Here is a 14920-nt window from a genome sequence, read left to right on the forward strand (position 1 = left end):
GACCCAATTATAGCATTTAAACATGGAAAAATTCAGATTTTCATGATATGTCCCTTTAAGGATCTTTATGTAGGCTGTGTATATCTATTGGCAGTAATGGTGGTGTTTTTGTCTTTATGTATTATTGCATTGAGTCAAAGTACTGCAGTCTTCAAATGTCATTATACACATCATTTCAAGGCAGCTTTACAGGAAGAACAATTTATAATTCAGATAAAGATTTAACCGTTTCTCTTATTACATCAGATTATTGGAGATCACACAGAAGTTTAAAGGTGTCATAAATTCCAGTTTGTTTTACAATCTCCTCATATTATAGACTTTGACATAAAAAGCATTAACTTTGCAGTAGCAGTAGTAAGCTGTTTTCTCTCCTGGTTTTTGATCCTTTCTTTGAAATATGCTTTTGTGATAAACATGCATGACTTTTAAACGCCCACCCCAATGGCTAACATTCATTTGCTACAAAATTTTAGGTATTTTACAGGTTAGGTCAAAAGGGACAAACCCAACCTGAAAGGTTGTTATTTAAACCCAGAAAATGTGCGGTTAAAACAACACAGCTTGGGTTAATTTAACTCAAAGGCTGGGTTTTGTCACTTTGCGACTCATGCTGGGTTTACAGTTTTTCTCAGCATATCTCCAATCTTAAAATTTGCAAATTAATGCAAGAACAATTTCTGCACAACATCATGGACTTCCTGCAAAAGTCTGTAACGTTCAAAATTAATAAATTTTTATCTCAGTAAAAAAAGACTAGTATGTGCACATTCCAAAACAATTTTAAGGCAGGTGCTCGATCATCAAAAGCACTTAAATATTGAAAAACAAGAATCGGCACAATGCCATTTCTTCTTTTATTTTAATAAAAAAAAATTAAATAATAGCTGCACAGTAGCATTGTTCTTTGATATTTAAATGAACATGTCAGTCTATCAAAATGGCAAGTCTGTGTGTCATTGTTCATGAACAAGAGAGTCAAAATGTTTAGCCATGTTGTCAATATAACAAGTACACAATTATAGGTGTCAGGTTTTGGTAATGATGATTAGCTGCACTTTTTCAATTTCAACAGTATGAAGTTACTCATTCATGTATGTCAAATATTGCATTGCAAGAGATTGGACAGAATTCACATTTATACCTTTAATTTTTTCTGTTAAATTTTACACGTTATATTTTTACTGTACAAATACAATTGTGAATAAAAAGGTTCACTGTATAATGTAAAAAATTCATTCATTTTTTTCCTGATGGACATCCTGATATATTTTCGTGCAACATAACAAATAATCACTCAACATGTTTTATAGAGACACCGAACAATTCACACATTCATTATTCCGCTTTAGCAATTTATCAATACAGTTCACATTTACAAAAAATGAAAAAACAGATTATGACAAAAAGGTCATGACTTGTGCGCTGAACTAATTTCACAATCAGTATAATGTATTTTGATGAAAATGACATAAGCAATTAAAAATGTAAAAGACAATTGCACATAATCATCTTTGTATCAAAGCATTTGCAATTTGTTCAAAACAATGAGAATTTGCTTTTATGTTGTGCACAACTGACTTGATGAAGTGTTTTAAAAAATGAATTTCTTAAAAAAAAAAGTGACTGAGAAAAACTGTAAAATAACCAATCATTTTCATTTTTAGCGTGTACGAGTCATTGTGGTTTAAAACGAATGTGTTCAAATGTTGATCGTCTACAGAGAGGTTTATTGTAGAGACAAAATCTGACAAAGCATTTTTGGCAGCTTGTTTTTTGCTGTTTTATTTAAAGTCATGAGAAAATGTTGAGGTCTGAAACTTACAGGATGTTTTTATAGTTCATGACTACTTTAACACAGACACAGAGGTCATGTGTGATTTATTTGTGTGTCGGTTTCTGAGGTCACATCAGCTGAATGTTATACAAGATGAATAAACTTTAGTCCAGAAATGGTTTTGTTCAAAATGACATTTTTATTAAACATTAATTTTTTATTTTCTATTAAACACTATTATAAGATTAATTATGAAACACTAACAATATTAAAAAAGAAACTTCAGAAATATTTTCGACAGTTATAGTGCATAAAACAGACCTTTTTTTTCTTAAACTGGAGTGACTCCTGAATGCAACCCTTATTTACTGTGTGCATAGACAAAAGTGATTTAAAGCTTTCATTCAATACCTGAGCAGATTGGTGAAGAGTTTCTGTGGTCATGATTATCAAATATGAGCATAATATTTACACAGTTTTAACATCAACCCAAATCCAGTGTAATATAAAATAAACTGCTATAAAACTGATCAGATGTTAGCAGCTATTAAATAAGAGGACGTGTGTGTGTGTTTATGTAAATTTCTTGATAAAGCGCAGTTTAAGATAAGCAATAATGAGGAAGATGATGCTCATGATGCCCAAAGCCAAATGATTTTGCCACAAACCCCATTCAGAATAATCAATGCCCTGCTGCTCTAGAAACATCTCTCCTGTAGTACACCTACAAAAATACAACAAAAAAAATGTGAAAGATTGTGTGTACTGTATGTGTGTGTTTGTGTGAGATATATAATGATGATATAATGATACATACACTTCTACAAGGGATCCTGTCAAGTTTCTTTTGTCACAAAATTCAAGTCCCCTAAACTCGTTAATTTGCAGAGCCTGTAAGACATCACAACCATTAACTTAATAACACAAAACATTTACAGATCAACACTAACCCAGAAACTTTCTGTAAACAAGTCTTATTAAATATTTACATACAGTCTTAAAGATAATCCAGAGGGTGCTAGTAGTCAAGCTAAACAAAAACTGAATGAAACTAAATTAAAATAAAAATATGTTATGATAGAGTATAAATAAACAGATGACTCACAGTCAGACCGTAGCGAGGAATACTAAAATATTTTAACCAGTTTAACCAAGCAGCAATGGTGGTCAGATTCACCAACAGCCCAGAAAAGATCTGAATGTAAAGAAAGATTTTATTTAAGCATCACTTGAATTCTGATTCAATCAGCTGTGTTTGAAATTCAATGTTTTATTAAAACAATACATCTACACAGTGTTTGAGATCCATGATATGATAATGCACGTGTGTATTTGTGTCTTTACCATCATAAACACAAAGGCGATGGTCATGAAGATGTTTGCGATGGCCGTCACTGTCTGATCTGCAGAAATGGCCAGAGTCATGCATGTGGCCGTGTACGCCACCATAATAACAGAGAAGAAGAAAATGAAGAAGGCCTCGGCCGTTGCTTTCAGTCCTGTGGAGAGATGAATTGAATGATATTGTAGAGATGATATATTTAAACAGGTTTGTGTATAATGGTGATGTGTTTGTGTGTGTTTGTGTTGACCTAACATCCAGTACACCACACAGCTGAAGATTATAGCTGGAATGGTTCGTAGTGTGAGGATGTCAGACAGGATCTTGGTCAGAAAGTAAACGGAGACTCTGTAGTATCCACTGATGTACTCGTGTCTGAAGAGATCAATAACATCAATGTGTTAGATCAGTGGTTCCCAAACTTTTTCAGCATGCGGCCCCCCTTGTGTACTGTGCATTCCTTCGCGGCCCCCCAAAGAAAATTTGTGACAATTAGTAGCCTTATTTTTTTAGATTTAATTACACAGAATTCATGATAAATTAATGTATTTCATAAAATGTCATAAAACTGGGGCCCCCTGGCACCCCCTGGCCCCGGCCCCCAGTTTGAAAGGATCTACTGATGCATTCAAAAATACTCACTAATCATTTCTTAGTTTTATTAACAAGTGTGTAATTACCCAAAAATCAAAATGTGTTTGCGTCTATGGGGCTGTCCACACGGAGACGCGTATCACTGCATACGTATAAATTTGTTATCGTATTGGCGTTTCATCCACACGGATCCGGCGTTTTGGGAGACTGGATCCGCTATTTTTTGAAAGCGGGTCCTAAAGTGGATAAATCTGAAACCGACACCCTTGCGGTTTCGTCTGTACAGCCAATCCGTATATTTTGTGAAGCGAAAACGTCATCACATCACGTGTCGGAAGCGTTACACGTAACAGCAACAAAAATAACGGCGGACTACGTGATTGTGTTCGTGCTACAGAAGCTACTAAAGCCTACTAGCTTTATTACAGCAAAATCTATTGCTTCTATGCAATTGTGGTGACCAATAAGCGATAATGGACAACACCATAAGTTGGTTATGCGCATGCTCAAAGTCTTCTTCTCCGTGTATAGTGTATATCTGTGGCAGAATTACAGCGCCCCATACTGGTCCGGCATATATACTTCACCGCTTTCAGTCGGTTTCAGTGGTTTCGTGTTTACGGATTATTTTTTTAGAGCAAGGAAAAAAAATGATCGGATAGGGAATGCAGCGGCTTCGTGTGGATATAGCCTATGTGTGCATGCATGTGTTTGTTTCTTTGTCTGTGTGCGTGTGTGTGTGTATACTTACACAAACAGTTTCCTCTCTGTGATGAAAAGCTCGGCTGAGGACAGAGAACTAAAGCACTGATTGGTTGTGATGAAGAACAGAACACCCATCCTGTAACAGACACACACACACACACACACACACACACACACACACACACACACACACACACACACACACACACACACAATTAGTTAGCGTTTGACACAATTAAGTGTTACAGTGTATCAGCTGAATGTTTTATGTGTTTCACCTGTTCTGAGTTCCACTTCCATCAGTTTTCAAATCAAAGAAGATCGCTCCAACAACCAGAGCCAGAAAAACCATCACCAAACTCTGAGGAAACAATCAGCAAACATCTTTATCAATCTGTATCTACAGTAAACCCATATCTTAAGGCGGAGCAGACGTCCCCGCTTTCCGGGGACAGTCCCGTTTTTTTGTGTTCTGTCCCCAACTGGAGCTTTCCCCGGAAATGTCCCCGTTTTACAGCACGTCCAAAACAACCAGCAAATACACTAAAAAACCCGATCAGCATGTAGTCTTTGTAGTACCAGACTGGAGCAATCATGTAATGATTATTTTCACCAGCAGGGGGGGGGGGGGTTGAGCTACACTGATTTCTTAGTTACGCGCCACTGATTTAGCGAAGAATAATTTACTAAGAGAACGAGGCACATGACAAAAGCATCATCAAGCTATCATCAATCAAGATATAAACACAGTCAAAGTTATTGGGGGTTAAGGTTAAATTAAAGTAATAAACCAATGAAGTGAACTGAACACAGCATGGTATTGAGCATTTATTTTGCTTAGATCCATCTTTTGCTTATGAAGAAAATGCATCTTGATTTAAGAATTTTTTGATATTTGTACTGAAAAAAAGACAAAAATACTAAGAAAGTCATTTTTGCAGAAAATGTTTTGGCCCCATTTTTTTATTTGTATATAACAAATGAGATTTTAATGATATTTTGACCATTGAATTAGGAAATGTCCTCGGTTTTCATTTAAAAAAATCTGGTCACCTTACCATATCTGTTAACCATCTATAAAAATCCTAAAAAGTCCTGAGCTCAAACCAACATCTCTTTATTTGATTTTTAACATCATGTCAGCTTCAATGGATGTGTTCACAGCGAGAGACTAAAAATAAATAAGTTAGGATTCATTAAAAAAAAAACGATTTACACTTTTTTCAAAAGCATAAACAGGATAAAACAGGCAGAAGTAATAGAGTCCTGTAGGATGTGTTTAATAAAGAGTCCATTCTGAAAAGATTTAGGAGGATTTTCCCTCAAAGTGTAAATGACACGATAAACACCTCTTCATAATACAAGCTTTGCACATTTGCACAGTGGCTGCCGGTGACTTCTTTTTTGATGTGAAGCTCATCACAACATGTATGTAGCCCATCATGTGCATCATGTCAAAACACATATTTTGATTTTGAGCCCCTCGGATGAGAAGTCACCAGCCGCCACTGCTCTGCAATATTCAGTAGATGACTGAAGGGGATTAAAAGCAAGTGATTTTATAAATATCAAACTAAACGCTGTAACTATCTAAAAATAATCATGTGAGGTTCTCACCTGAGCGATTGAAGTCTGAGGATTAAGCAGAAGGTTCTTGAAGGTCCTCTTGAGAACCCAGTTGAACTGATGAAAGAAGGAGTTGTTGTAGGTGATGGTTCTGGATTTGGGTCGTGTGCTGTAATCTTTACCCTGAATGATCCTCTGGACCTCAGCTTGAGTTTCTTTGTAGTTTGAGCTTTTCTTGTATTCCTCCACTAAATGCTCCTGGATTCCCTTCAGAGATGAAGTGAGCTGATCCTGGTCCAGTTCTGAGAGACAAACACATTTACACGCATGTCTCAACTCAATGAATTCTGGATGGACTGAATGAGACTGTGTGTCGTACCCTCGCTGTCATTTAACTTGTTGAGCGTGACGGCCGTCGAGTCTCCATTGATGATGTCCAGGAAGAAATCGGCAGGGTTATTATGAGCTTCACAGGTGTATCCTGACACACAAACAACATAATACATCAATAAATATCACAGTCATGATGTTCTGATCAGACAGAAACCGATCTGAATGATGTTTTTTTTCTGACCGATGTCACTGAAATAGTTGAGAGCGTTCTGAGCGGCTCCGTGATATAACAGTCGTCCTCCGGCCAGCAGCGTCAGACTGTCAAACAGCCTGTAGATGGAGTAACGCGGCTGATGAATGGACAATATGATGGTACGACCATTGTTCCCCATCCTAAAAAATCAAAGCATTTAAACACAAACATGTGAGTCATATCTGAATTTGTGTGTATACAGGCTTTCAAAAACTAAGTGAAATACAATAAGGAATGGGCGATAAATTGGTACAAATGTGTCAACCGGTAGAGATTTTGGACTATTGTCTCTATCAAAGTTACGTGCTCATGTCACATTACTGTGAGGGTGGTCCCAAAAACTTAATGTTTGCACACATATTTAAGCATGGCAGTTTTAAAACAAGTGATTTTAAACTGTGAAACAACAGTGCTATATGCGCACTCAGTCTCTGTGTGATGGTGCGTTCACACCAGACGCGAATAATGTTAAGTCAATGCAAAGGTGCGATAGACATCCTGCGGCGCAATTTGCGAAAATGAAACGGCGTGAATGACATGGCACAAATTGAGGGTTTCAGGCATTCAAAGCGTCACGTGTGACTCGCACAAACTGTGCGAGTTGAAAAATCTGAACTTTGGCGGATATTCACGCCACCTTAACCAATCAGGAGCTTGCTTTTGTGATGCGATTATGACGTAGCGAGCCGAGGCTGTAATACGAAACAACAATGGAGGACAAAATTGTTGCTGTATTTGGACACCCGGAGCTGTACAACACATCTACAGGAATAAAAAAGGATCTTGCTTGGTAGAAAGTAAAGGGCTCGTTATAGTTGTGTGTAGGTAATACGACGAAGCCGCGTAGGTTCCGTGTCGGCATATTTTGCGTCGTTGTCCGCGTCGACGTGCAAACACACATGCAGACCGCTGGTAGGCGGTATCCCCACGTGTAACCACAGTAGCAGCGCGAGCGTCAAAGAAGAAGCAGCTTGGCAAGTTAACCCACAAACGAAGAAGAAACAGCAACTTGCTGTGTATGATTTGAGAATACTAGCAGTGATGAAAGTTAATAAACAGGGACTAATGTTCCACTTTGAGTTAAATCACTCCTCAACTTGGTCCATTTTTGTTTTCACCGTCGCTAACGGAAAAACCCATGATGCAGTTTTTTACCTGATGGGAGGGGTTCTGGTGGACCAATCACAGCGCTTGCGGCCCACGTATAACGGATGCGCTGTTAAAAATTTTGCGAGGTGCACGTCTTGCTACGCAGAGCCACGCACGACTATAACTCAGGCTTAAGTGAGGAGGTCGGACAATCAGGTAAGTTGTAAAAGTTGAGCTATATATACGTACATATTGAGACAATAAGCTATTTTTGTTTGTTTTTTGTTTTCTTACTTCGGACATTGATATTAGTAACAAGAATTATGAACATTTTACAGTACCAAAGATTTCAATAACATAAAAACCTTATTAAAAGATAAAGGAAACTCTACCGTGATTCGACTCTACATATCGTTATTATGATATAAGACTTTAGTCATATCGCTCAACTCCAAATACAACCAACTAACAATCAGTAAATTAAACTTCTCAGAATTTTGTTTTCAATTAAAAGTCATGTTCTTGTTTTTCTGAGGTCTTCAAACATTGAATTGACATGCATGTATCCAGTACCGTTTCAAGAGTTTGAGGACAGAGTTTGCCGTGCTGGCGTCCAGGCCCGTTGTCGGTTCATCCAGGAACAGCACCGGAGGATCAATGATCAGCTCCATACCAATATTCGTCCTCTTCCTCTCTCCACCCGAGACTCCGCGAATCAGCTGCGTGCCCACCTTCACACCGCCCAATCAAATTCTTTGTTACATGCATGAAATGGTACACTTGCACAACTTGTAGTTATCAATGAAGTTATCAATGTATTCTGCCCTATAAAGCCAAAGCGCAGTATCTACTATGCATTTGGTCAAAATTGAGTTAAGAGTTGAAATGGGCTTCGTGATATCTGTTGTGTCTTGTGACAAAGTCTCCTGGCTCAGTTTTGTCGCATTTCAGGGAAACGTATGTGCCAAAATTGCAGTAACATGTTTGACTGGCATTTTACTGGGTTTCAGTGTTTGCGTAGTTACTGCACTTAACCTTTGTAGGGCAGTATTCATTTCCATACATCTTTCAAACCTGGAAGTTAAAGGCTAAACATTGGGAATATATTGGAAATGTAAATAGTTGTTACCCGTGAATCAGCCACTTTGCTCAATCCGAGCTCCTGAATGAGTCTCTCAACCTTCTCATCTTTTTCTCGCTGACTGATTGTTTTGGGAAGTCGTAATGCCGCTGAGAAACGAAGATTCTCTCGAATGGTCAGTGTCCCCATCACAACATCATCCTGTTGACACAAAAACACACACACCGTCACTTAGTTTTGTGTGTTTCATCATGACAGAGCACTTTCTACAGCAGAAATCTGGGTCATTTTAGATTTAATTAAGTAATCGCTAAAACATCCAGTCCATCTGAAGATTCACTACTCTTGTTTAGCTGAAAAGATATTTTTGGAAATGAGAAGTTACAGTTCAGCTGTAGTGGACGTGACTGAAACAGAAACTTTACTTTCAACATTATTCAGCACTTTTTCAAGAATCAAACACGAGGACAGATTCATATACTAGGCTTTTTTTAAAATGTACCGCCCCAGTGACAGCTTGGGTGCACAGTTTGACCATTTTTTCTAACAGTGTAATTGCCCCAAATAAAAGTCACTTCAGTTTGAAATTGTGACAAGCTTTGGAGAGGTCTAATATTAATTTAATATGTTAAATTTTGATGGTGGAGCTCTGGAAATATATCCAGTATGAACCAACCCTAAGTATATACTAAAGCCCTTGCCTTAACCCAAAACACCTCAGCAACTGTACATTTAAATTGTATTGATGGGTTTTGCATTAGCAAATAAGCAAAAAACACAAGAATCTCATTTGAAGAGTGTGTGAGTTTGTACCTGAACTACATATCCAGACAAACATTTGAAGTTTGGAGGTTGTGGAGCTCCGTCTATCAGAACCTCACCAGACAGACCAGCAGGATCTTTACGAGCAGCCAAGATATCCAGAAAACTGAAGAGATTTCATACAAAACAAGAATATAAGACCACAACATCACACCATCCACCCAGACAGACAGACAGACGAGAGAGAGAGAGAAACACAGAGATCTTACGATGACTTTCCACTTCCCGTCGCTCCCAGTATAGCGTTCAGTCCCGGCTTCATGATGCCACTAGAAATAAAATAAAATGTTATTAAGTAAATATTATTCATAGGTTTGGCTTTATTTGTTACCTAAATTATTGAATGAATATAAAGAAAATATATACTAATGAAGGTGCTGAATATAATGTGGATTTTCAAAATGTAAATAAATGAATACGAATTGCATTTATATTTTTAATCATATTTAATTATTAAAGCACAAGTCTTTAGATGGAGACAACTGTATTATCACAAAAACACAACTCAAGCAATTCTTATTTTTTCTCTCCAGATAAAAGTTGAAATTTTGTCATAATACCTAGACAACTTTTTAGTTCTCATTACCGGAACAGAGTTTGTAAATGCATATATTTAATGTAATATCATGTTGTCGTAATGATCATTTTTGATAATGATAATCTAAAAAATGTAAATATTCTATAGGAAATATTTTTAAAATGCTCTAAAAAATAATGGTTATAGTAAGTTCAGACCTTAATCGTATATGTGCAAAAAAAATTGACTTCAAGGCGTTTTTATAAAAATCTGATGCTGGACACCATCCTGGATTTTGTGAGAATCACCCACTTGGATTTGCGAACCCCTGGTGGTTCACAAGGGAATTGCAGGGAGTTGTTAAAAAAATTTAATGAATTAGAATTAAATCATAAAATGTAAATAAATAATTTTAAAATAAAACACCTACTAACAAAAGATAGGCTATACAATTTATTTATTTATTTATTTATGAGAAAAATGCAAAATGGACAGATCCGTTTTATGTACAAAAAAAACAGGGTAAAACTTCAAAACGAATGAAAAGAAATGTTTCTCAAGTTAAACATGCAAAGTACATTACTGAAATATTCTCAGGGAGTACTTCAACAACGGCTGACAAAATGATTGTAAACCCCTGCTATAGATGATCATAACACATCATAATGAATAAATGACAATAAATATGAAATGTAAGCATGCACTCTAAAAAATTTGCTGTAATTTTGCAGCTGGTTGCCAGTAACTTACTGTCAAAAAAATTTTCATGTTAAATTTAACCTTGAACAAAATGTTGCCAGTAAATAACATAAATGTATAATCTACAGTAAGTTACTGGCAGCTAGTTGCCAGTAATACCCACTAATACTGTAATTTCTACAGACATTTTTTACAGTGTGTGTGAATCATGACATGTGGATTTTCACAGCTTTTATCATCTTGAACACAAGAGAGACAGTTACTGCACCACCACACTGCATACTGAGACTCCTAAAACTAGTTTGTGAAATATGTCATGTGTTTTATTGTGTTTGACTACAGTGCAAAAAACACCTGCAGTCAACCAGACGAACATGCAAAAGATAAGCAGCACATCATGACTAATAGGAAAAGATATGTGATGTCACATCATGAATATTCATATTAAAGCAAAGCTCATAAATCCCATATAATGTGTGCTCCTCTCTAATTTTGATGGATTGATGAACATTCACAAGGCTTTGATTTGTTTTTCATTAATTCAGACAGCAATATAATATCATTTTATAAGCTCAAACAAGAACATAAACCTCTGCCCTCATTATCAATTATACAACTACACAAAGATTAATCATTACACGAAGCCAATAACCTTCAGATGACAACCTCTCCCCTGCATTCTTCATGACTTTCTGCAATGTAAAACATTTGAAATAATTCCATTTATGCTGTATATTTCATCATGTATCCTCTTTTTATAGTGTTATCAAATGTCTTACCTAAAATGTATTTAGTGAAGCTGCTTGCAACAATTTAAAACGAAGTGTGAAAAGCACTACAACTAAATTTAAATTGAATTAAAAAGATTTAGTTATAATTAATATAATGCAAAAATTTTTTAATTGATACTATTTATTTAATTTATAAAATATTTAATTCATACTATCGAGTAAAAAAAGATTGATTGATCATTGCCAGATTTAAACCTGAAAGAAGTGTGTATTTGTGAATGCACTTCAACTCTGTTACAATGCCAAACCTGAAACTTGTGACAAACAGATTTTATAACAATGACTGTCATGTTATATCACCTGTGTTACGTGATTCGTAACGTGACATTCATCAATTCAGCCCACATGAGAGCTGAGAGGTTTATCTAAAAGAAGGTCTGAAGTCAAGGTCTGATCTTTCACATCTCTGCTGGCCAAAACAAACATAAAAAGAGTCGAGAGTCTTCCTGTGGGTGGAACCACAAACATCCCCTCTTTCTCTCTCTCTCTCTTTCTCTTGCTCGCTCGCTCTCATTTAGCAGCATTCTTCTGAAGAATCGCTCACGTTGAACAATGCCGCGGCAGGGTGCAACTACGTAACTATCTTTAGGTTATGAAAGCATGACATTAGGTAACCTGTGATGTACATATATAACATGTTTGTGTGTCTGTCTATCTGTCTGTCTGTGTGTATGTACATAAAGGGTGTATGTGATTATAAAACAATGCATTTAACTGTTAATTGTCCATGTAACTTTGTGCACAGTAAAGCATGTACGAACGCAGCAAGTCTGCATGTTTTTCAGTGTAAAAGTAGATTTTTCCGTCTATCTGTCGCCACTGGATTTAACATCTCCATATTTCCTTCCTCCAATTCACATAAAGCCTCCCTGGTGATTTCCACAATCAAACACGCACAGCCTTTGAACACATTATACCAACATCACGTCCACACTTCACATCTGCCAGTCCAGTAAAAAGCTATATCAGATTTCTTAACTACCGTAACTACCTCACCGCTGTACTGCACTTTTATACCAGATGTTTAGGAAAAGAATTTACAGTAAATAATCTTCACTACCGCAATACTGCCGAGCAAACATCATTGTGTTTCTGTGGGCTACACATGAAAATATCCACAGCAGAAAACAAGTCTGAACAAGTGACCAGATATCATCCTACTGCACACATAAAAACTAAAGCGAATTATTTCAAGAAACTTCAGATTTAGACTTCAAGAATTAACAAAACTATGAACGACTACCCAAATATTTACATCCATTAAAAACACATATATAGCACAATGGAAACATATGTTTATGAAAAATAAAGTGTAATAATACCATACATTAAATATATTCATAAGACCACAGTATTATTGTAAAACTAATAGACGTTACCATATAGATATCAATTCCACGATACTTTTGTAGTAGCCACATAACAGAACCATTATAAAGTTAAAAATCAGATTACTGCACCACATTACACACAAAAATACCATGCTGATCAAAAAGTACCATGGTATGCATCGGATAAACATGGTATTTTTATTATTTATTCTACGAGGCTGTTGAATGCTTTATTCTGATTGGTTGAAAAAGATCCACAGATATGTTTTATTTTCGATAAACGCACTTCTAAACTGTCAAATGTCTTAAAAATAACCACCAGAGCAATGTCTGTGGTAACCGTGGTATACGAGAAATAATTGACTCTGGTCCCTTGAATTATGTAAGGAATAATTGACGATGGCCGGTTGAATTATTCAAAAATAATGCACACTCAATGTGGTACACTGCCCCGTGTGTGCATTATTTTCAAATAATTCAAAAAACCAGAGTCAATTATTCTAGTTATACTACAATTACCACAAACGTTACTCTGGTGATTATTTTAAAACATTTGACATGTTAGGTGTGTGTTTTACAGAAAAATAATCAACACCCCTGGAACACTTCTCACCCAATCAGAATAAAGCATTCAACAACACAGTGGTATACGTAAGCAATAAGGTACGAGAGGCTGTGCTGTATCGTGAATAAGTAACAGCTGAAGGGCGTTGTTAGGCACGACGCGAAGCCGTTACTTATTCACGATACAGCACTTGCCTTGAGCACCTTATTGCTTTTATAAAACGGTTACCACACAATATTAAAGTAAAAAAAAATGAGTGCAACTTTCATGAAGTTAAATCCATAAAAGCATTCCTTTCGCTAGAAAAAATAGTCCCTGACTGCGAACAACAACATGAAAGCTCAAATAAAAACAACAAACTGTTCTCAGACTTTGTCTCATTATGTTTATGTGTTGCTAAGGGTGTTGCTAAGGGCGCAGTGATATTAAATAGAACCGTTGGGTGAAGCGGTCATAGCAGTGTTTTATCGTGAATAAAGCACACCTATTGACCAATCAGAATCAAGGATTGGAACTAACCGTTTAATAATTTAAAATAATGCACACCCGCGGTGCCATCTTGGGTGTGCATTATTTTCTAATAATTCAACAGTCCATCGTCAATTATTCCTTACGTATTCAATCGTCAAGCAAATAAAGCATCATAGAATCACCATGGTATTTTGGCCACACCATGATAATCAAAACTAACCATGATATAACCATGGTTTTCATCTGACACCCCCGATGGTAGTATGTAGATGATTCAGGTTTTTTAAATAAAAAGTCTGTAAAAAAGACTCACTTGAGATCGATGAGGATGTCTTTCTGTGTGATCTTCCTCTTGCAGAGGAATCCACTCTTCATCTTCACACTGTAATGGATGTTGTGGAAGCTCACTGTTGCTCCTCGCCTTGATGTGGACATGGTGGAAACCAGAGGTCTGCTTTTGGTTCCACTGTTCCCCACTTCATTTACACCGGTGAGCTGAACCGCGGTGTCTCCCATCATCACACCTACAAACCCAAAATATTTCATAAAACATTCCAACACACAAAACAAAACAAAGTTCCTCCATCAGAATATCGGCTGTCGTCTGAAGTTTAATATCTAAAGTAACGCTACGCGAAACCGATTCAGAATCTCAGCGTTATTGATCACGTGACATCAGCGAAGCGGTTTTATGTTGCTATAATATTAGAATTAAACATCAAAGACGCTTTGCTTACGTCATTTCAATCAAATGATTATGATAAACAATAAATTAAAACACATTTACCAGCCCAAAGGATTTCACAGCGAGTAATTAAACAACTATATAAAGTCTAAATAAGTCAAAGTTCCAGTCATGACAGAAGTGACACGAGCGTCGCGCTCTTTGACAAAAAAGAAAGTCGCGTCGCGTGTAGTCTTACCTGCAGTAGCTCTCTCTCTCTCTCTCTCTCTCTCTCTCTCTCTCTCTCTCTCTCTCTCTCT

General features: G+C 36.6%; 1 protein-coding gene across 2 annotated transcripts; it reads right to left on the reverse strand.

Annotated features, from left to right (window-relative positions):
- Nucleotides 1–1615: 1615 nt before the first annotated feature.
- abcg2a (ATP-binding cassette, sub-family G (WHITE), member 2a) lies at nucleotides 1616–14857 on the reverse strand. Of its 2 annotated transcripts, XM_073875612.1 has the most exons (16): nucleotides 14724–14857; nucleotides 14250–14460; nucleotides 9772–9831; nucleotides 9554–9668; nucleotides 8789–8941; nucleotides 8233–8390; nucleotides 6559–6710; nucleotides 6364–6465; nucleotides 6036–6286; nucleotides 4697–4779; nucleotides 4465–4554; nucleotides 3370–3494; nucleotides 3122–3276; nucleotides 2883–2972; nucleotides 2595–2668; nucleotides 1616–2501 (listed from the first exon to the last, which is right to left on the reverse strand). In XM_073875612.1, the coding sequence occupies exons 2-16, from the start codon at nucleotides 14453–14455 to the stop codon at nucleotides 2351–2353; spliced, it is 1965 nt and encodes a 654-aa protein (XP_073731713.1). In that variant the 5' UTR covers nucleotides 14456–14460; nucleotides 14724–14857; the 3' UTR covers nucleotides 1616–2350. The 2 variants fall into 2 exon arrangements, with proteins under 2 accessions (XP_073731713.1, XP_073731712.1); XM_073875611.1 differs by having other exon boundaries at nucleotides 1616–2668.
- Nucleotides 14858–14920: the final 63 nt, after the last annotated feature.

The sequence above is a fragment of the Misgurnus anguillicaudatus genome, chromosome 13 (genome assembly GCF_027580225.2).
Source record: "Misgurnus anguillicaudatus chromosome 13, ASM2758022v2, whole genome shotgun sequence".
NCBI lineage: Eukaryota > Metazoa > Chordata > Actinopteri > Cypriniformes > Cobitidae > Misgurnus > Misgurnus anguillicaudatus.

Excerpts from the sequence above, each read along its gene's own strand:
- abcg2a (XM_073875611.1), bottom strand. The coding sequence starts at position 14,455 with ATGATGGGAGACACCGCGGTTCAGCTCACCGGTGTAAATGAAGTGGGG. Across the intron at positions 6,466-6,558 it reads CAACTATTTCAGTGACATCG|GATACACCTGTGAAGCTCAT; the intron begins GTCAGAAAAAAA and ends TTTGTGTGTCAG. Across the intron at positions 6,287-6,363 it reads CAAGTTAAATGACAGCGAGG|AACTGGACCAGGATCAGCTC; the intron begins GTACGACACACA and ends TTTGTCTCTCAG.